The sequence below is a fragment of the Schistocerca serialis genome, chromosome 7 (assembly GCF_023864345.2).
Source record: "Schistocerca serialis cubense isolate TAMUIC-IGC-003099 chromosome 7, iqSchSeri2.2, whole genome shotgun sequence".
In the NCBI taxonomy this organism is placed as follows: Eukaryota; Metazoa; Arthropoda; class Insecta; order Orthoptera; family Acrididae; genus Schistocerca; species Schistocerca serialis.
In genome coordinates, this window is record NC_064644.1 from 568,111,825 (window position 1) to 568,133,552 (window position 21,728).

The window sequence follows — 21,728 nt, forward strand, 5'->3', positions numbered from 1 at the left end:
TGCTAACTATCCCTATCAGTAGTTAGTGCCTTTAGTAGTTTGAATCTTTTATTTAGCGGGCAGTAGTGGCGCTGTATTGCAGTAGCTTGAGCAGCGGAGATTTTTGTGAGGTAAGTGATTTGCGAAAGGTATAGTTTAACGTTAGTCAGGGCCATTCTTTAGTAGGGAATTTTGAAAGTCAGATTGCGTTGCGCAAACAAAATATTGTGTATCAGGTTAAGCACAGTCATGTAAAATTGTTCAAAGGGGACGTTTCATATGTCGACCCTTAGCCTAGGATACCTCACTGGAATCTTCTGATTTTTTCTTGTAGTTTGTGTAATTAGTGTAGCCTTTGTTTATTGCTAGCGCGTAATTGTAGAGAGAATCTCCTTTGTAGTTGTAGCCTTTCATTGTTGTACAGTAAAACAGTTGTGGCATGCATGCAGATTTGCACCAAGTATTTCGCAGCTGTAATTAACTAGATATTATTTTCAGTGTTATGTTAATGTGTTCTCTTATTTTTGCTCTTCAAATTGTGTTTTTCTGTGTTATCGTGTGAAATATTGTGACAATTATGGCGTGTGAAAAACGTAACACTAGGCTCCAAAGTAAACTGAGAAATGACAGTGAAGACGAAGGCAGTGTGTTAGCGCCGCAGAGTAATGAATTAACAGACATTCAAAGTAGTAATTTGGTAACTGTTCATAGGGAAATGGAGCAGGCGGCAAACAATGGCACGGACAGTGAAACAATTAGTGAAGAGGGAAGCATTATCGATCGATCGGTCGGCAACAGCTCGCCTCAGGAATCCGAAATGACAGGACACAATTTCGCAAATACTGTAGATTCAGGTTTTGGGTTATCACCGTTTTCTCAAATAAGTCAAGACGCATTTTCTGCTTGTCAAAATGTGAATGTTGCCGGTGCAAATGCACTGCCGAAAAGCGTAGAGAAACAGATTCCAGACACTAATACATTATTATTGCAATTAATGCAACAAATGGAACAAAATCAGAGACAAATGGGACAAAATCTTAAAAAGTTAGACACAGTGGAACAAAATCTCAAAAAGTTAGACACAATGGAACAAAATCAGAGACAAACACAGCAAAAGCTTCAAAAGTTAGACACAATGGAACAAAATCTTCAAAAGTTAGACACTACACTTGAACAAACACGTGAAGATTTAACCACTGAGTTACATAACATTGAATCGAAATGTCAAAAAGTCTGTAATGACGTAAAAACACAAATTTGTGAGCATTTTCAACCTATTTTTTCGCGGCATGAAAATGCATTACAGAATCACGAAGCAGCCATAAAAGAACTGCAAGCCATTGTTCATGAAAATCATGAGACCTTGTGGGCTAAAATTGACTCAGTTGCATCTACCGATTCGGTTACGCAACTTGCAAAAACTCAGGAAAACTTAAAGGACACAGTAGATACTCTGAAACTTGGTTCAGAAAAACACACTGAGGAAATGTGTTCACTATCGGAGAAAGTAGCCGAACTTTCGGATCAGGTCACTAACTTATCTACAAAGGTAGATGATGATCTGAATGACACAAGACCTGTAGCCTTCACTGACACTGAAGAGTGCGAACAAATTAGGAAATTCAAACAAAATCAGAATCAGATTAATACGCAACACCAAAGAGAAATCCGGGAAGTACAAGATCAGCTGACACAGTTAATACAAGAATTACGTATTTCAGAGGATACTCGTGCCCCAACTTGGGAAGAGGGACTTAGAAACACGGAAAAGCCGCAAAATAATAACACAGGGCATTTCGGAAGTTATGAAAGAAATGGGCAATGTGCACCGAATTTTGAGATGGAACGGCCGACACGACCTAACAATGACCGATATGCGACTCGCCGACATGATGATTTTGACTATAAGCTGTTCATTACTACACGTAAATTCAAAACGTTTAAGAATTCTGGCAACGACATTCATCCACAAGCGTGGCTCCATCAATTCTCTCATTGTTTCCCTCCCAACTGGTCGTTAGAACACAGATTAGAATTTATGTGTGGCTACTTAGAGAATGAACCAGCTGTAAGAATGCGATCGGTCATTCACGATTGCCACAGTGAAGGAGAATTTTACCATGCCTTCCTCTCAGCATATTGGTCTCAAGCCACACAAGACCGGGTAAAACATGGTATCATAATGATGAAACATTTCGAACAATCTGAATTCTCCAGTCTTGTGAAATATTTTGAAGACATGTTGCACAAGAATCAGTACCTGTCAAACCCATACAGCCCCTCAGAACTCATCCGCATTTGCTTAATCAAATTACCTGAACATTTACGACATATTATTTTGGCAGGGCGTTGCAAAGACGACATTGAAGCATTTCAGGGACTGTTACAAGAATTGGAAATTGACACTGACAATCGCGGAACGCGAAACCAGGAACACAACAATTACAGGTCACATCCGTCGCAAATCCGTGACGACAGAAACAATAACTGGACACGACAAGGCTATTCTCACAACACAAATCGTGACCAAAATAGACACCACCCGTATGACAACCGATGGCAGAGTAGTAATAACTACAGGGAAAGATCACCCCTCCGTGGTAATGACTATCACAGAGACAATCAGAGAAACAGACAATATGGGAACCAAAATAAATATTATCAGGGGAGACAGAATAACTTTAGACGCAACGGTCCAGCGCGCAGTTTCGATTCAGGGAGAAATTCTCCACCACGTGACCGACAAGAAAGAAACTATGGCATCTACCGACATGACGACAGACGATATGATCGTAACGATAGACCTGAATTGCATCAGAACTGGCGGGATTCTAACAGAGCTGGGCCCTCTCGTCACGGTGAATTCGTAGAAGTTAGGTCTCCGAACCCCAATAACGACGCGCGCCAACAAAGGGACAGACAATGACTCGCACCGCAGGCAGCCGCGTGGGCCGGCTGGCTCAGAGAAAAATAACACAGACGCTAACCTTGAGAAAAATTCCAGTATTCTTTACTGACATATACCACATGATAATTGCGTTGAAGTTGAAACTCTGCGTACTAGGAAGAGTAAAGGTTTACACCACATTTCTCATGTAAAACCATTTATTGACAGATAATCTGCCTTTTAACTTTGTCTTTGCCATAAAACGTTTCACTTCACGTTACTAGTATGCTTTAGAAACTGTTACCATGCAACAATGTTTGAAGTTCAATATCCAGCCAAGAACCAAGAGAAATTATTTAAACAGAAATTACGAATGCATTGTTATTGCGAACAGACGACACAGTGTAATTGTGTGTGTACATTCTTGCTTGTTAGTTGCACGATTAGAACATTTACCAGTACTGTTAATGAGATTTTAATGCAACATTTTGGTTTATTTGAAAATACATTCTGAATTTAAAGTGCTTTCTGAGAGATACCAGATGACACAGAGGTTAGTTTATGTGACAGCTACACGATTTTTATCACGACGCTACTAATGAGTGACAATTTACAATGTTGCTTTTGCGGTGTATCTGTTTTATATCTGCACAGTTTTCTGAATTCTTCTGGAAATCAAAACATGTTTTATTAGTAACTTTTGTGGTATAGCTACAAGGAGACAGCCTTTTCCATAGCACAACAATACGTTACAGCACAGTACTTTCATCATCACAACAATAAGCATAATAACTAAGATATCTCTACGCAAAGCATTTCACTTTTGTTTATCATGAGGTAAGTACATTGGCTTCTGCAGAACTTAGCTTTCGGAGGACGATAACTACGACACTTCCACACAGATTATGTTGCAACAAGACGCACATTTAGCGCTACAGTACACGTATTTGAGTGATTAATTTTGTACTTGAAACATTTATTTTTAAAGATTTTTTTAATTACAAAGAAAGTTTTCCGTGATACATTTCATTCCATTGCTGTAATTTGTAACACCTGAGGGCATAATTACATTTATCCTCAGGGGGGTACACGCTTACTTTGTGTACCATGTGTTTGGCAAGCACAAGGAACCCTAGCTAATATGGTATTTGCTTATACAACTTTACACATCGGTACCATATTTCTCTAACACACAAATTACACAGCTATCTGATCATTTAACTGAGAGAGACAAACATTTATTTTACTACATCAGTGACAGATGTTTACGCAATTACACCGTTGGATAACTTCAAACTTATGAAACTGTATTTTGTCTGTACTTTGTAAACTGTTCATATTTTTTCGGAATCATTGTGATACTATGAGAGCTTTGAATGATGTATTTGGTATGAGATCATGATTTTTAAAGTACGTTTGAGGCAGCTGACACTTTTGACATGAGCAGAGAATTATTTTAGGCTTAGAAATTATTGGAGGAAGTTACGACGATTTTGAGATTTGACTGAAGTGTTATGATGTTATTATTACGACGACGATGTGTACTATGCTGTTGAGGTATAATGTGTGTGTATATGCATGAATGTATTACAATGCAGACGAAAATTTTTTGGACACTGTTATATCAATAGCATTTTGTTTCTACAGATTTGCAACGCTAATTCATGACCTGTGAAATATTTTTATATGACTGCCACGGTAGCGGAAACTGCTGTCGTAAATATTTCCGTAAGAAAGTTAAGTGACCACCTGCACGTAATGCGTCGCGGGCACCCAGCTGTGTCAGACGCCTGGAGAAAAAGTCATTATTGCGAGCCCTTTTCAGCGGCACAGGTAGAACAAAAAAAAAAGGGGAGGCCATTATCCTCGGAAATATTTTTACATCTGCACACCTGATTACGACAAGCGTCTTTCTACGAGAGTTGAGAGCTACTAACTTATGAAATGTCACATGACTACTGAATGATATTTTTATGCTTTGCTTTTCATAGTTGCTTATTTCATTTGATACCTGTTTTTCAGCTGTGTTGCAGCACTGCTTTTATAAAATGAAATGCATTTGCTAATGTGAACACTTTCTGTCAACAGATCTATTAAATAATTATCTTATGATCCACATTCTTTAAAAAAGGAGCACTTGGAAAGGAAAGAACAATAAGAAGGAACTAGTAACTGCATTCATAATTTTCTTTTCAAGTAATTGGTAACTTTTTGGTAGAATAACTTCTTGTGGTGCACCACTTTAATTACATAGACATTAAGATGTGAATATACATTTCCCTTATCTGCATTGTTGTTTAGTGTAATATTTTTTCTGCTTGAGCTATGTCATGTTTCGATATAAGCTGCTGTTTGCCGGGCATAGTGTTACTGAATTTGACTTTTGCTCATTTATGCTGCTAGCTTTGCCAATTTGCATTTTTTGCATTGCTGTTTGTGTTGATTTGTTATGTGATGCTGCATTGCCTCGTCCCTTAGTCTAGCATCTGAGCTCAGTAGATTTAAGTTAGCTTAAGAGGGGGTAGACTATATGAGAAACTGACTATGGAGAATAGGTAAAGAATGCATTGCGAAGTTATATAAAAAGGATTTGGGCCCAAATGAGTATTGTACAATCAGAAATAATTATTTTGAGAGACATATGAACAGAATACAGAAAGCATGCTTGGATAAGATTTTTTTGGTGGAAGCAAAGGTTGAAATAAGACGAAAGATCTATAGAATGAAGTTTTGGGTTGGACTGCAGTACCACATGTTACACTGAAAACGAACCCTGTCCTTTCCCATTGGTGTTATCCCACTGTGTGTTTGTGTACCCTTGTGTATTTGTTTTCTTCCTGACTCTGTGTAGTTTCATAGAATTTTTTCTCTTCTAATACTAAGCTATATTCACTATGAGGAGGAATACTGTTATCCTCAAATATAAGTTGCATTAATAATATGTTATTTTCTTTGTAAAGTTGTTTACAATTCTGTTCTGTTTCAATGTTCATGTGTGAAATTAATGTTTCGAAAACTATTCTCATTATTTTATGTATGTACTTATGTCACTATTTTTGTAACACTGATGTATATGTTTATTTCTATTCTTTTGTAAAGCCTGTACTACAAATGTTATCTGTATTATTATGTTTTTAATGATGTATTTTGTACCTTTGTAATTGTATTGTTATGTTATAAAATTGTAATTGTCACCAGTTCATGACATTATTTACTTGTTAGTTACATTTCACTGCACACGTTTCTGTTGGTCATAGTATGTGGACAATATGTGAGAAGTAGGGACTGTTAGTGTTTGCACGTGTGTTAATAACTCAGCAAGGGACTGGATAACAGCATTGCTGGTTCTAAGGACAATTCCAAAAACTTTGTGAGCGCACAAGTGGTGGTTATGGACTTGCTACATTATCCGCAAGACTCTTCAGTGGTGATTGTGCACCTGCACAGTCACAACAGATGGCTGCTGGCCATCTCTTCAAGGACTACAGTGGGTCTACATCTTTGATGATCCATCAATACCATTATTTCTACAAGGACTGCAGTGGGTCTGCACCTCTGGTGGCCCACCAATACCATTATCTCTACAAGGACTACAGTGGGTATGCACCTCTGGTGGCCCACCAATACCATTATCTCTACAAGGACTGCTGTGGGTCTGCACCTCTGGTGGCCCACCAATATCGTAATCTCTACCAGGACTACGGTGGGTCTGCTCTGTGATAACCTACCTACCAATATTCATCAAAACTTCGACTGACTCTGCAGTGGGTTTGCTCTATTGTGGCCCATTACCTGTCAGCATGTCAAGAGTCAGCACTGTCTTTCCGTTGGAAGGACAACACTACTTCTTCAAGACTGCATGGAAATCCACTACTTCTATGTGCATTTTCTTTTACTGCTTGGACTTTGAGAAAAACTCTGCATTTTTACTGTGATGCACAATGTGGACTGTCTTTATGGACTGTGAGAAATTTTGATCTTTTGACCAACATAATATTAATAAGTGTGCGCATTTTATATCTTTGTTACGGTAATTATGAAAAATTTTTGTCAAATCTGTATTGGCCAGTGCCCAACACCATTTGTAAAAATTTTTGTGGGGAGCATGGGGGCTATGTAAGTAGGCTGTTTATGTTTTCTTATTGACAACGTTACGTAGCGCTCAATATGAAAATCACTGGCTGTGCTGTGTGCAGTCTGTGGCTAGTTTGCATTGTTGTCTGCCATTGTAGTGTTAGGCAGCGGCAGCTGGCTGTGAACAGCGCGTAGCGTTGCGCAGTTGGAGGTGAGCCGCCAGCAGTGGTGGATGTGGGGAGAGAGATGGCGAAGTTTTGAAATTTGTCATGAACTGATATATATATTATGACTTGTGATGATATTAAGGTAAATACATTGTTTGTTCTCTATTAATATCTTTCATTTGCTAACTATCCCTATCAGTAGTTAGTGCCTTTAGTAGTTTGAATCTTTTATTTAGCGGGCAGTAGTGGCGCTGTATTGCAGTAGCTTGAGCAGCGGAGATTTTTGTGAGGTAAGTGATTTGCGAAAGGTATAGTTTAACGTTAGTCAGGGCCATTCTTTAGTAGGGAATTTTGAAAGTCAGATTGCGTTGCGCAAACAAAATATTGTGTATCAGGTTAAGCACAGTCCTGTATAAATTGTTCAAAGGGGACGTTTCACTTTACCACATAGCTTTTGGACAGTTAACATGAAGAAGCAGAATAAACGCGAATGATGACGATCAAAATGCCGTAAATTCGACTAAATACACACCTCAAATAAAGTTTAGCTTCACCTCGGTTCCGAGAGTTCCGGAACCTGAACAGAAAATTGGAATAGAGATCAACATAAACACCGTTTCCGCCCTTTTTATTGCTCATGAAAACCACATATTGCATGTTGTACCACCATATAGAGGTGGTGGTCAAGATTGCTGTACACACCGGTACCTCTAATACCCAGCAGCACGTCGTCTTCCATCGATGCATGCCTGTATTCGTCATGGCATACTATCGACAAATTTATCAAGGCAGTGTTGGTCCAGATTGTCCCACTGCTCAACGGCGATTCGGCGTAGATGTCTCAGAGTGACTGGTGGGCCACGTCATCCATAAACAGCCCTTTGCAATCTATCCCAGGCATTTCGATAGGGTTCATGTCTGGAGAACATGCTGGTCACTCTAGTCGAGCGATGTTGTTATCCTGAAGGAAGTCATTCACAAGATGTGCCCGATGGGGGCGCAAATTGTCGTCCATGAAGACGAATGCCTCGCCAATATGCTGCGAATATGGTTGCGGTCGATGGCATAAACGTATCGTACAGCCGTTACCGCGCCTTCTGTGACCACCAGCGGCGTACGTCGTCCTCACATAATGCCACTGTAAAACAGCAGGGAACCTCCGCCTTGCTGCACTCGCTGGACAATGTCTAAGGCGATCTGCCTGACCGGGTTGCCTCCATACTCGCCTCAGACGTTTGATTGAAGACATATGGGACACTCATCGGTGAAGGGAACGTGATGCCAATCCTGAGCGGTCCTTTCGGCATGTTGCTGGGTCCATCTGTACCTCGCTGCATGGTGTCGTGGTTGCAAAGACGGACCTCGCCATGGACGTTGGGAGTGAAGTTGCGCATCATGGAGCCCAATGCGCACAGTTTGAGTCGTAACACGACGTCCTATGGCTGCACGAAAGCATTATTCAACATGGTGGCGTTGCTGCCAGGGTTCCTCCGAGCAATAATCCTTCAAAAATGGTCCAAATGGTTCTGAGCACTATGGGACTTAACGTCATCAGTTCCCTAGAACTTAGAACTACTTAAACCTAACTAACCTAAGGACATCACACAACACCCAGGCATCACGAGGCAGAGAAAATCCCTGACCCCGCCGGGAATCGAACCCGGGAACCCGGGCGTGGGAAGCGAGAACGCTACCGCACGACCACGAGCTGCTGGCAATAAACCTTAGGTAGCAGTCATCCACTGCAGTAGTAGCCCTTGGGAGGCCTGAGCGAGGCACATCGACAGTTCCTGTCTCTCTCTGTATCTCCTCCATATCCGAACAACATCGCTTTGGTTCGCTCCGAGACGCCTGGACTCTTCCCTTGTTGAGAGGCCTTCCTGGCACAAAGTAAAAATGCGGACGCGATCGAACTGCGGTATTGCTCGTCTAGGCATGGTTGAACTATAGACAAAACGAGCCTTGTACCTCGTTCCTGGTGGAATAACTGGAACTGATCGGATGTCGGACCCCCTCCATGTAATAGGCGCTGCTCATGCATGGTTTTTCACTTCCTTGGGCGGGATTGGTGACATCTCTGAACAGTCAAAGGTACTGTGTCTGTGATACAATATCCACAGTCAACGTCTATCTTCAGGAGTTCTGGAAACCGGGGTGATGCAAAACTTATTTTGATGTGTGTACTCAGCAATTACAATCACGAACAATTTAAATTGGAAAGAACACGTAGAAAATGTTGTGCAGAAGGCGAACCAAATCGTTTTACTGGCAAAACGTTTAGAAAATGTACCAGATCTACTAAAAAGACTACCTACAGTACGCTTGTCCGTCCTACTGTTGAGTGCTGCTGCGCTGTCTGGGATCCTTACCGGATAGGAGTAATGAAGTACGTCGAGAAAGTTCAACAAACAGCAGCACGTTTTGTCGGACATGATACAGCATTTGTGATGGACACCACTAAAACAGAGACGTTTCTTGTTGCGGCGCGAACTTTTTACAAAATTTCAGTCACCAACTTTCTACTCCAAATATTTTGTTGACTCCGACCTGTATATGGAGAAATGATCATCATAATAAAATAAGGGAAAGATTTAAGCGTTTGTTTTTTTCCGCGTACTGTTTGGGAGTGGAATAACGAAGAATTATTGTAATGGTGGTTCGATGAAGCCTTTGCTAGGCACTTAAATGTCATTTGCGGAGTACCCATGTGGATATAGATATAGCTGCATGCAGCACAGGAGGCTAGGGAGTGTGGACACTGCCCTCAACCCGTCGGGGCGGCGGGGGCGTAGCGGGCGGATCGGTGCACGGTGAGACGACTGGTAAGAATGCTCTTGTGTACCTCGTTTTCATGGGACGTATGATTTCAAAGTTTTTCCTACAAGAGACTGATTTTACGTAACCAAGGGCCACTTTCAGTCCGTGCCAGCACATCCAGAACCTTCGAAAGCATGCTGCTGTTGGCTGTTCAGTTACATATTTTGCTGTTGTTCCAGAGGGACCAGATATTCTGAGAATTATCTTTAAGGGCCTGCAGGAGTGTTTTGTCCTTTTGTGTCTGATTTATGCAGAGCGGAAACAGTACATCACTTCCAGCATATGGATCTGTCTATGTACTATCAGCGGTGGGTTAGAACAGGCCTGGAATGCCGGTATCCCTACCTGCGGGGCGACAGAGGAGAGGTGGGAGGAGGGGACATAAGACTGGTTCTAAACGCTTAGTCTATCCACACATCAAGGTAAGCGCAGGTGTGGCTGCCTCCACTCTCTTGTAGCGAGATCCTTTGCGGTCGGTTTTTGTGGTAGTTTTGTTATTAGAGTGATTTTTCTCAGTTGCCAGAGCATGTGTTGCATTATGATCCATTTTTTATGAGATTCTTTCACGACAATGTCGATGCGTAGTTGGAGCAGGGAACCATTTTCCGTGAGTAGTGGTAGAGTTGTCTTGGCCTTGCTATACTGCATTCATGGTTTGCTATCGTATCCCTTCTTACCATGTATCTGTGTACTTATTTCTCGGCAACTATACACTTGTAGATCGGTAGGAGACAACTCTTCCTACACTTCAGCGATAGCTTGCTCTCCTGTTCCTTCTTACCAAGTATATGTCAGCATGTTTCTCTGCAGCTATAAACTTGGAGATCGGTCGGTGGCAGTTCTTCCGGTAGCGTCTGTAGGACAGTTTCTCACTAATTTTACGTGGTATTGTGCACTGGGACACACACACACACACACACACACACACACACACACACACACACACACACACACACACACACACACGCACGCACGACTGTAAAGGGGAACAAAACCCGTTTCAGGCAATCTCAGTCAAGCCCCGTGTACCATACAGCGTGGGGTAGTCGAATAGGACGAAGTTCTCTTTCGCACTGTGGATTGACCAATCATTCCAAAAAAGCATGAACAGTTCCAGCACAAGCTGTAGTCTCTATAAGTTGCAATATGCATGTACAGCCCGTCCCGTTGGATCACCATTATTTTCTGAAAAGCATTCCCCCTAATCTCATTCACTGTCACCTCCTTCCATTCCTCATGTTGGAGGCTATAGACGCATACCTCAACCTGTATGCTTACAAGTAGTACTCTTATTAAACACTCGCTAAACTCCTTTCAGGCCAGCACCAACATCTCGTCAATTGAACATATTTCCCACCAAAAATAAAGTCAGGACCTTACACTCTTAACATTAATTTTGGCACTTATCTTGAATGGATTCCCACGTAAATTTCGTCGAAGTTGTTATGGCTCATCTTGTTGATTCTAGGGTGATTCCACTTTGATTGCTAGAAGGTCCAGATCTGTATTTTTGCAATATTTGAAGACCTGACAAATGCGTTTTTCAGAAAATTCTTAATGATGAAACAATCCCGGATCAGAACAATGGTATGGTAGAAATAATTTTTGACTTGGTGTTCACGATCCACATTTTTATTAAACTTCTTGTAATTTCACATATACTTCTTCTTAATTGTCACAAAATCAAGAAAACAGTTTTGTATCAATCTTCATATATTTAATTTTCACTTTAACCAAACACAAGACTTGACTGTTCTTTTACAAAGCGGAATAACAACTTAACTTCTGCAAAGTGAAACAAAGACTGCTCTGTGCGCATTTGCGCCAAAACGGTTACAAGTAAGTCAAAGATTATGACATTCTCACAGAAATGAATACACATAAGAACCATATCACTGTAATATATCGATACATCGGAGTACATATACATTAATAAAACCAAATGTGAATATTGTCACAAAAATATGTCTGTTACTTCGCAGAAAAGTAGTACGATATTACTGGTATCGAGAATTGGGGTTGGAGTGCCGTAATGGTCACGTAAATGAAGAACCATTACACACTCCAGCCTTTTTCTCCAGTTCACAAGCGTGGGAGGGGATGCAGCGGGACTTGCATTCAGGAGGATGACGGTTCAAACCTGCGTCCGGCAATCCTTATTTAGATTCTCCGTGATTTCCCTGAATCGCTTACGGCAAATACCGGAATGGTTCCTTTGAAAGAGCATGGCCGACCTCCTCCTAGATCCTTCCCTAATCTGAGTTTGTGCTCCGTCTCTAATGACCTCGTTGACAAAATGTTAAACACTAATCTCCTCCATAGATTTATTTCCTCTTGAATCCGGCAGAAAACCTCAATATTTCTTATAATGGCGTAGGCTTCCGCGGCCAGAGTCAGTCGATGCGCCGTTTTGCCTATTTTCAAATGGGGTGATGTGTCGAGTGCCTAATGAGGCGTTTAACCCACAGTGTGTGGAGCGTGTAATTCAGATCGGAGGTGACTGTGAGGTGTTTTATGGACGTTTTCATATCATCACTTGGGTCCACTCATTCAGGTTACCTCATTCGGTAAAAACAGAACCTTACAGGATCACATTACTCTCTGTCTGTCTGTCTGTCTGTTTGACTGTTCAAAACCCTTTTTCCCAGGAACAGTGTGTTGAAATTTAGGTCACATATTAAGGTCAGCGGTCTCTTCGTGTTACAAAAAGAATCTAAATCAGTGCAATCGGACTATACGGACATTTATGTCACATATTTTCATATTCGCAAATACGCTCATCAGAACCTACAGGGTACGTTTCGTTGACCTAGAATCATCAGATTTGCCAAGAAGCAATGTTTCACCCTGCAACCAATGAAAAATCGGAAACTGTAAATCTGTAGTTGTATCATGCAAAAAAAGGTCATTTGTTATCATACTGTCTACTGTCCATCTGTCAGGTAACATGCTTTTTCCCTCAGGAATGGATTGATGTATCAACCTGAAACTGATGTCACGTACTAAGATTTACGACACCTTGGCAGCGAAATAAATGTTAGTTTCTAAGTCAATGTAATCAAAACTATTTCCAGCAGTTAGTTCATGAGCCAACGCGAATAGTAAACTGTTGTGAAAACACATTTGACGTCTTAGCAACAAATAATCCTGAGCTAATGACGAGCATCAAAAGGATTACAGGGATTAGTGAATGCAAGGTTGTCGTAGCGAGACTAAATATTGCAACCCCGAAATCCTCCAAAAATAAACCTAAGATATACCTATTGAAAAAAGCAAATAAAAATTCGCTTGATGCCTTCCTGAGAGACAATCTCCACTGCTTCCAAATGAAAAATGTAAATGTAGACCACATGTGGCCTGCCTTCTAAGAAATAGTATCGACAGCAATTGAGAGATTTATAAAAAAATAAATTAAAAAACGTCATACCTGATTCTCCTTGGTAGACAAAACGGGTTAGAATACTGATGCAGAAACAACGAAACAAACAAGCCAAATTTAAATGGACGCATAATCTCCAACACTGGGGATGTTTTACAGAAGCTCGAAATTTAGCGCGGACTTCAATGCGAGATGCTTAAAATAGTTCGCACAACGAAACTTTGTCTCGAAACCTGACAGAAAATCCAAAAAGGTTCTGGTCGAATATAAAGTACGCCAGGCAATCAATGCCTTCTCTGCGCAATAGCAATCGAAATATTATCGACAACAGAGCAGCCAAAGCAGAGTTACTAAACACAGCCTTCCAAAATTCCTTCACCAACGAAGACGAAGTAAATATTCCAGAGTTCGAATCAAAAACAGCTGACAATATGAGTAACTTAGGAGTTTATATCCCCGGAGTAGTGAAACAACTTAAACCACTTAATAGAGGCAAGCCTTCCGGTCCACACTGTGTACCAATTAGGTTCCTTTCAGAGTAAACTGATCAAATAGGCTGGTACTTAACAATCGTATACAACCGCTCGCTCAGTGAAAGATCCGTACCAAGAGACTATAAGGTTGCACATGTCACACCAATATTCAAGAAAGGTAGTAGGCGCAATCCACTAGATTACAGGCCCAAATCATTAATGTCGATATGCAGCAGGATTCTGGAACATATATTGTGTTCGAACATTATGAATTACCTCGAAGAGAACGGTATATTGATACACAGTCAAAACGGATTTAGAAACGATCGTACTTGTGAAACACAACTTAGCTCTTTGCGCACACGAAGTGCTGAGTGCTATTGATGCTGGTGACAAGGGATTTCAAATTGATTCCGTGCTTGTAGATTTCCAGAACGCCGTTGACACTGCACCACATAAGCAGTTTGTAATCAACTTGAGTGCTTATGGAACAGCGTCTCAGTTATGTGACTGGATTCGTGATTTCTTGTCACAGAGGTCACAGTTCGTAGTAATTGACGAGAAGTCATCCTGTAAGACAGAAGTGATTTCTGGCGTTCCCCAAGGTAATGTGATGAGCCATCTGCTGTTCCTTATCTATAGAAATTATTTGGGAGACGATCTGAGCAGCCGTCTTAGGTTGTTTATAGATGATGCTGTCGTTTATCGTCCAGTAAAGTCATCAGAAGATCAAAACAAATTGCAAAACAATTTATAAAAGATATATGTATGCTGTGAAGATTGACAATTGACCATAAATAATGAAAAGCGTGAGGTCATCCACATGAGTGCTAAAAGGAATCCCTTAAATTTCGGTTACACGGCAAACCAGTCAAACGTAAAGGCCGTAAATTCAACTAAATACCAGCCGACCGAGGTGGCCGAGCGGTTCTAGGTGCTTCAGTCCGAAACCGCGCGACTGCTACGGTCGCAGGTTCGAATCCTGCCCGACCGAGATTCGAACTCGGGACCTTTTCCTTTCGCGGGTAAGTGCTCTACCATCTGAGCTACCGAAGCACGACTCACGCCCGGTACTCACAGCTTTACTTCTGCCAGTACCTCGTCTCCTACCTTCCAAACTTTACAGAAGCTCTCCTGCGAAACTTGCAGAACTAGCACTCCTGAAAGAAAGGATATTGCGGAGACATGGCTTAGCCACAGCCTGGGGGATGTTTCCAGAATGAGATTTTCACTCTGCAGCGGAGTGTGCGCTGATATGAAACTTCCTGGCAGATTAAAACTGTGTGCCCGACCGAGATCCGAACTCGGGACCTTTGCCTTTCGCGGGCAAGTGCTCTACCATCTGAGCTACCGAAGCACGACTCACGCCCGGTACTCAAAGCTTTACTTCTGCCAGTACCTCGTCTCCTACCTTCCAAACTTTACAGAAGCTCTCCTGCGAAGGTTCGCGCAGGTTCGCAGGAGAGCTTCTGTAAAGTTTGGAAGGTAGGAGACGAGGTACTGGCAGAAGTAAAGCTGTGAGTGCCGGGCGTGAGTCGTGCTTCGGTAGCTCAGATGGTAGAGCACTTGCCCGCGAACGGCAAAGGTCCCGAGTTCGAGTCTCGGTCGGGCACACAGTTTTAATCTGCCAGGAAGTTTCAAACATAATCATCATCATCATCTTGCCAGTATCAATCTCAGTAATGTGCTTAATTTCAATTTTGAAACAGACAGCAAAGATTTCTTCTTCTTCCCTTCTTCTTCTTCCCTTCTTCATTTGAAGGATGATGCTCCTGCCTGTTCGACAGTTACACTGTGACGCCTGTTGTTGTGCAGGACATTAAGGACTTCTTGGATGGGGCGAAGCACGGAGTGATCTACTTCAGCCTGGGGTCGAACGTCAGGAGTGCGACGCTGCCTGAGCACAAGAAGCAGGCGTTCATCGACGCTTTTCGCGAGCTGCCCCAGCGAGTCATATGGAAGTTCGAGGAGGACACTCTTACCAACCTGCCTCCCAATGTCCTCGTACGGAAGTGGCTGCCGCAGCAAGACATCCTCGGTAAGACACACTCAGATGTTAACTACCTGTAGTGCTACAAAATGGCTCTGAGCACTATGGGACTTAACATCTGTGGTCATCAGTCCCCTAGAACTTAGAACTACTTAAACCTAACTAACCTAATGACATCACACACATCCATGCCCGAGGCAGGATTCGAACCTGCGACCGTAGCAGTCGCGCGGCTCCGGACTGAGCGCCTAGAACCGCTAGACCACCGCGGCCGGCTGTAGTGCTACAGTCAGTGCCCTTCTGTTCCCTGAAGTAGGCCTCTAGTGGCTTTGGAACACAGGCTCACATTTAAGACAAATGACGTGTGACGACTACTTACGTGTCATAATAACCCATTTCAACACACACAGTTCGCCTCACATCTCTAGTGATGTTGACATGCACGATACAATAAGCGACATCTGTTTTGAATACAAGTGAAAAGATACTCTTGTAACAGTTCCATGTCCTGCAGGTAACAAAACATTGTGAACCTTCAGTGACAACAGCATACAATTTAAATTAATATGAAGCGATAGAAAATCTTTACATCAACAATGAAAAGAATGCAAGAGGAATTCAAATGAAGATAAGTCATAAAATCCTTGAAATTTTCTTTCCTGTTTCACAGGTATCAGTGCGCAGAGCGAGTGACGGTATTCTAGGGAAGCAGCTGTGACAGATTTGGTATGAACTACGAGGGGCGTTGGAAAGTCCGTGCAAAAATAAAAACTACTTACGTGTTTGGGGTAAATCATTTTTTATTTTTCTATATAGTCTCCTTTTACACTCAGACACTTCGTCCAACGTTGTTCTAATTTGTTGGTCCCTTCCAAATAATAGGAACTGTCCAAGTCTACAATATCGCTATTAGTTGCTGCAATCACCTTCTCGTTTGAATAAAATCTTTGTCCCGCCAGCCATTTCTTCAAATTGGGGAACAAATAGTAGTCCGAGGGAGCCAAAGTGGAGAACAGGGGGGATGTGAAACGAGTTGGAATCCTATTTCCATTAATTTTGCGAGCACAACTGCTGAGGTGTGTGCTGGTGCATTGTCGTGACGGAAAATGACTTTTTGGCGGTCCAATCGCCGACGTTTTTCTTGCAGCTCGCTTTTCAATCGGCCCAATAACGATGAATAATATTCACCGGTAATAGTTGTACCCTTTTCCAGATAGTCGATGAGGATTATCCCTTGCGAATCCCAAAAGACAGTCGCCATAACCTTTCCGGCTGAAGGAATGGTCTTCGCCTTTTTAGGTGCAGATTCTCCCATGGTAACCCGTTGTTTAGATTGTTGTTTGGTCTCAGGAGTATAGTAATGTATCCATGTTTCATCAACAGTGACGAAACGACGCTTGAAACCCTGCGGATTCTTCCTGAAAAGCTGCAAACCATCCTTGCAACACTTCGCATGATTCCGTTTTTGGTCAAGCGTGAGCAATCGCGGAACCCATCTTGCGGATAGCTTTCTCATGTCCAAATGTTTATGTAAAATATTATGTACCCGTTCATTCGAGATTCCCACAGCACTAGCAATCTCATGCACCTTAACTCTTCTGTCATCCATCACCATATCTTGGATTTTATCAATGATTTCTGGAGTCGTAACCTCCACAGGGCGTCCAGAACGTTCACCATCACTTGTGCCCTTATGGCCACTCCGAAAATTTTGAAACCACTTATAAACTGTTCTTATCGAAGGTGCAGAGTCACCATAATGTTTGTCAAGTTTCTCTTTAGTCTCCTGACGTGTTTTGCCTTTCAGAAAGTGATGTTTAATCCCACACGAAATTCTTGTTCGTCCATTTTTTTTTTTTTTTTTTTTTTTTTTTTTACAGTCACTCGACTTCCTTGATTCACGCGAATGCCAAACACAAAGAAATAGACTAACATAGCTGAAACTTGGTATGCGTTCTGTCCAAAGATGCTACTAACTAAACATGACCTTGATACGCGCTGTTGGTGCCATCTCTCGAACTTTGCACAGACTTTTCATACGCCCCTCGTACAGTTGGCCCACACATGACAGTCTAAGGATTGCACAAACAGGCAGGTGTTTTGCTGGAATTTTTTGGCGAATAGTGAACAAGATGACAATGTGCCAAATAATTATGAATGGTGAAAGGCTAATCTTCTGGAGAATTAAAATCTAGCACAGTATCTGACTTTAGTGTTATGAGTACGTCAGTGGTTTCATTGAGATCGAAAGTGCCAATAAAAGTTTTGTTTTGGTTTGTTTCTAAGCGAAGCATGTATGCCTTTCAGTGTTTTGTTGCAGCTCTTACTACGTGCATTGGTTATCTGAGAAAATCTAGCTTCCCACACAGGTAAAATCACAGGGGCGGAAACATCAGGTGATCAGGGCAGCCAGGAGATTTTACTGAATGAAATCGTGCTAGACGCTCATAGTCAATGTATGCTTTCATGTTACCTAACTGAAAATTTTCGTATGATCGATAATTTTCTGTGAACTAGGCCACAAATCAATCAAACATATTCCACCTTCTGTAGGCCAGTCTCACGATATGTGTACACCATAGTAAAAGAATTATTATGAAGCACCAGCACCAGAGTTAGCCTACTTAAAAAGTGGTACTAAATATCACTTTAATTGCAGGAAATTCGAATGAACACATGGTCCTACTGACTGAGTGATTATAGCCGGCCGCGGTGGTCTCGCGGTTCTAGGCGCGCAGTCCGGAACCGTGCGACTGCTACGATCGCAGGTTCGAATCCTGCCTCGGGCATGGATGTGTGTGATGTCCTTAGGTTAGTTAGGTTTAAGTAATTCTAAGTTCTAGGGGACTAATGACCACAGCAGTTGAGTCCCATAGTGCTCAGAGCCAGAGCCACTGAGTGATTATAAGTTAATGATGGCATGGCATTTTATGTAAGTACTTCGACGTATGACACCCTCCTTCCCCCTGCTCCCGCCACCCCACACCCACCAATTGCTGTTTATGACTTTAGATTAATTTGTTACATTTTTGGCTAATTCCCACGCCCCACCCCACCCCCGTGAGTATTCCAAAAACCCATTTTTGAAGATCGTAATCCAAAGACACACATAAATACCAGACTTCAAATGTTAAACAATTTCCACAATGTTGTACTTTAAACTCAAACACCAATATCCCATGTTAAACAATGAGCGCAGGGTGCACTTGCAACATATACTCTGATATCACAAGTTTAGAAATTAGAAAACTGAAAAAATATGCTCTTGCCATGTACCAAGTGTACATTCCACTTTAAGGAACTTAGCCCTGTACTATTAGTGTGTTAAGACGGACTGAGAGGAGTCTGTCGCTATAGGATTGTTGCAGACTTGATAACGATGGCGGAAAATACAAAAAAATGGCTCTGAGCACTATGGGACTTAACTACTGTGGTCATCAGTCCCCTAGAACTTAGAACTACTTAAACCTAACTAACCTAAGGACATCACACACATCCATGCCCGAGGCAGGATTCGAACCTGCAACCGTAGCAGTCGCGCGGTTCCGGACTGCGCGCCTAGAACCGCTAGACCACCGCGGCCGGCGCGGAAAATACAAGTATGTACACACACACACGCACACACACACACACACACACACACACACACACACACACACACACACACACAAACTAAATTTACACTACAAAGGATTGCGTGCAACACACCTGTGCTGCTAATGACCAACACAATGATAAAAAAGATTTTATAGTGGGTTAAAATGAAGATGTCACTAACATGATGCCTTAGAGCAGAGCCAGACAGTATAATATTATAGTATACCTGTATATAACAGTGGGAAAATCCGTGTAGGAGTGTTTCTAGAGACACGTATTTTATGTTAAAAAGACACACACTAAATTGTATTGTAAACAATTTACCCCACTTCTGTTGTTAAAACCACCACTAGCACTGGACAGTAATGGTGGAGGTGTGTGCTTTATTTAAAACAAACAAATATCTTTCATTTCCTAGTCATGGAGTGGATGGAGCCTTGTGAAACTGTTTCGTTATAGACGATTCTCGGTGAGGTGGTTGATGGGCAAAGGCAGTTCTCAATTGGGAGAGAAAAAAACCAAATGTACGCATACCTTTGTAAGTAGTGATACGCCTACAGCTCAAGTTGCGTGGTATTATTCATCAGTATTTTGACTGTGCTTACTTTCTCATAATTTCTCGCAACCTGCTGTATTACTTTACAAAGTCACATCACACTGAACGGTGTCCGAAATTGTGTTGCCTACCTAAGTGGTTATAACTGGCACAGTAACAATGTTTTTTTAGATACTTTCGGAGGTGTCCTCCGACTTGATCTCACCATGAGATGCTGTGCAGATCGTGCATTACGCTAATTCTGCAAAGAAACCCCCCCCCCCCCCACCCCCACCCCCAGCAATGAATCCTGTGCGCAATGTCTGACTTTTAATCCTTTTTCCATGTTTAAGAATCACTCCAGGTGATGACTAAACCGCACATGTTATAAGTATCAATTCAATAAAACACGAAAATAATCCTGCAAAAGAATGACTGGATTGTGGGAACAGGCGGGGAATTTTAACTGAAACCCAGAAATACTGAGCAGAATGATAGAGATTTTTATTACTACTCGGTTTTTATATCTCAAAATGATGATGACGTGATGTTTGTTGTTTAATTATGGCACAATGTGCATAAATAAAACTGAGAACTATCACAAAAATACTATTTTTGTATCAGTTTTCGATACGGATTGGCACCTCTCCTGTCACTGTCAGAGCGCACGAAATTCTAGCTGATTTACGTGGCTTGTTTTACATTTGATGTACCCTTCTGAACCTATCTCTGCAAAAGCGATTTGAATATGGCCGGAGCTGCGGATATTTACCCTGTGATATTCTTTGCAATGCCGACACGACAGCATGCGGCCCCCACGTGGTGTCAAGATGTGGGGAGTATCTCGTTGCAGCTGCGACCTCCCCACATGATTGCGTGTGCGCGCAACTAATGTCCGTGCTAATTGACGAAAAAAAACTTGGCTATCACTCCTTCGCACGGACCGGAGCAAATGCGACTGCTTCTCTTCGAATCCGAAATGTAAGTCTCTAATTTCTGTAGCTATCAGAGGACTTGGCACTCCGCGCCAGGGACCGTGCAGTAGTAACGATTTTCTTACGAACTGCCCAACCACCGTCACTGCCGCTCGCTGTCTGGACGCCAGCGGCTGTCCAAGTGAGCGTTGCTTTTGGGAGGCGCCCTTGTCTGAGGCCACTGGCTCTAGTGCCACACCGCCGCCATTTTCAGAATTCACGGATGTCCCTCTGCCACTCGGCGACAGGCGCTGCCATTTTCTGGTACGGGCTTCCGGTGTAGGTTAAGAACAAAGGTACGCTTCCACACAGAATGCCAACTTGGGCAGCCCTCTCTGTGGGTGTTATACAATCTCCTCCCGACTGCTCAGCCCCGACTTGCAGTGGTTTCTAACAGTGAACTCTGCCATGGAAAAGTTCTTTGTAATATGTGATTTCTACTGAATGCGGCTTTGCTCATTGTGCACGTAATAGACCTGTGATAGCTATAACTGTGCACGTGGAACCCTTAACTTGATCTCCTCACTTTAGTGGTTGCCATGGGAACCCTCGATTCAGTAATAAAAATGCAAATTAGCGAATACTGTGGGCCTTACACTCGATGGTTTTGTAAAATGTCTGTTTAAAACGGCGACGAATTCTCCTATAAGGCATCGTGGCGGCGTTCAATGCAGTTGCCTGTGCAGCAGCAGCAGCGCGAATGAGCCTCTGCGCGGCTCTCACTCGCTTATATAGTATATGCAGTAGCTTGGACTTCCACAATGCCAGAGGAGTGTTATCCCGGACGCGCACACTGGGTGTTCTAGATGTGCGCGTCCGCTGGCGCGCCGCCATATAGGATGCATCCCATATAGGA

General features: G+C 42.3%; 1 protein-coding gene across 1 annotated transcript in view; it reads left to right on the forward strand.

The window, feature by feature from the left end:
• The window catches only part of LOC126412434 (UDP-glucosyltransferase 2-like), a 217,492-nt gene that overhangs the window by 150,638 nt on the left and 45,126 nt on the right, over nt 1–21,728 (forward strand). Inside the window, exon 5 of the mRNA XM_050082029.1 lies at nt 15,592–15,814. Coding sequence (XP_049937986.1) covers nt 15,592–15,814 — 223 coding nt within the window. The remainder of the gene's footprint in view (nt 1–15,591; nt 15,815–21,728) is intronic.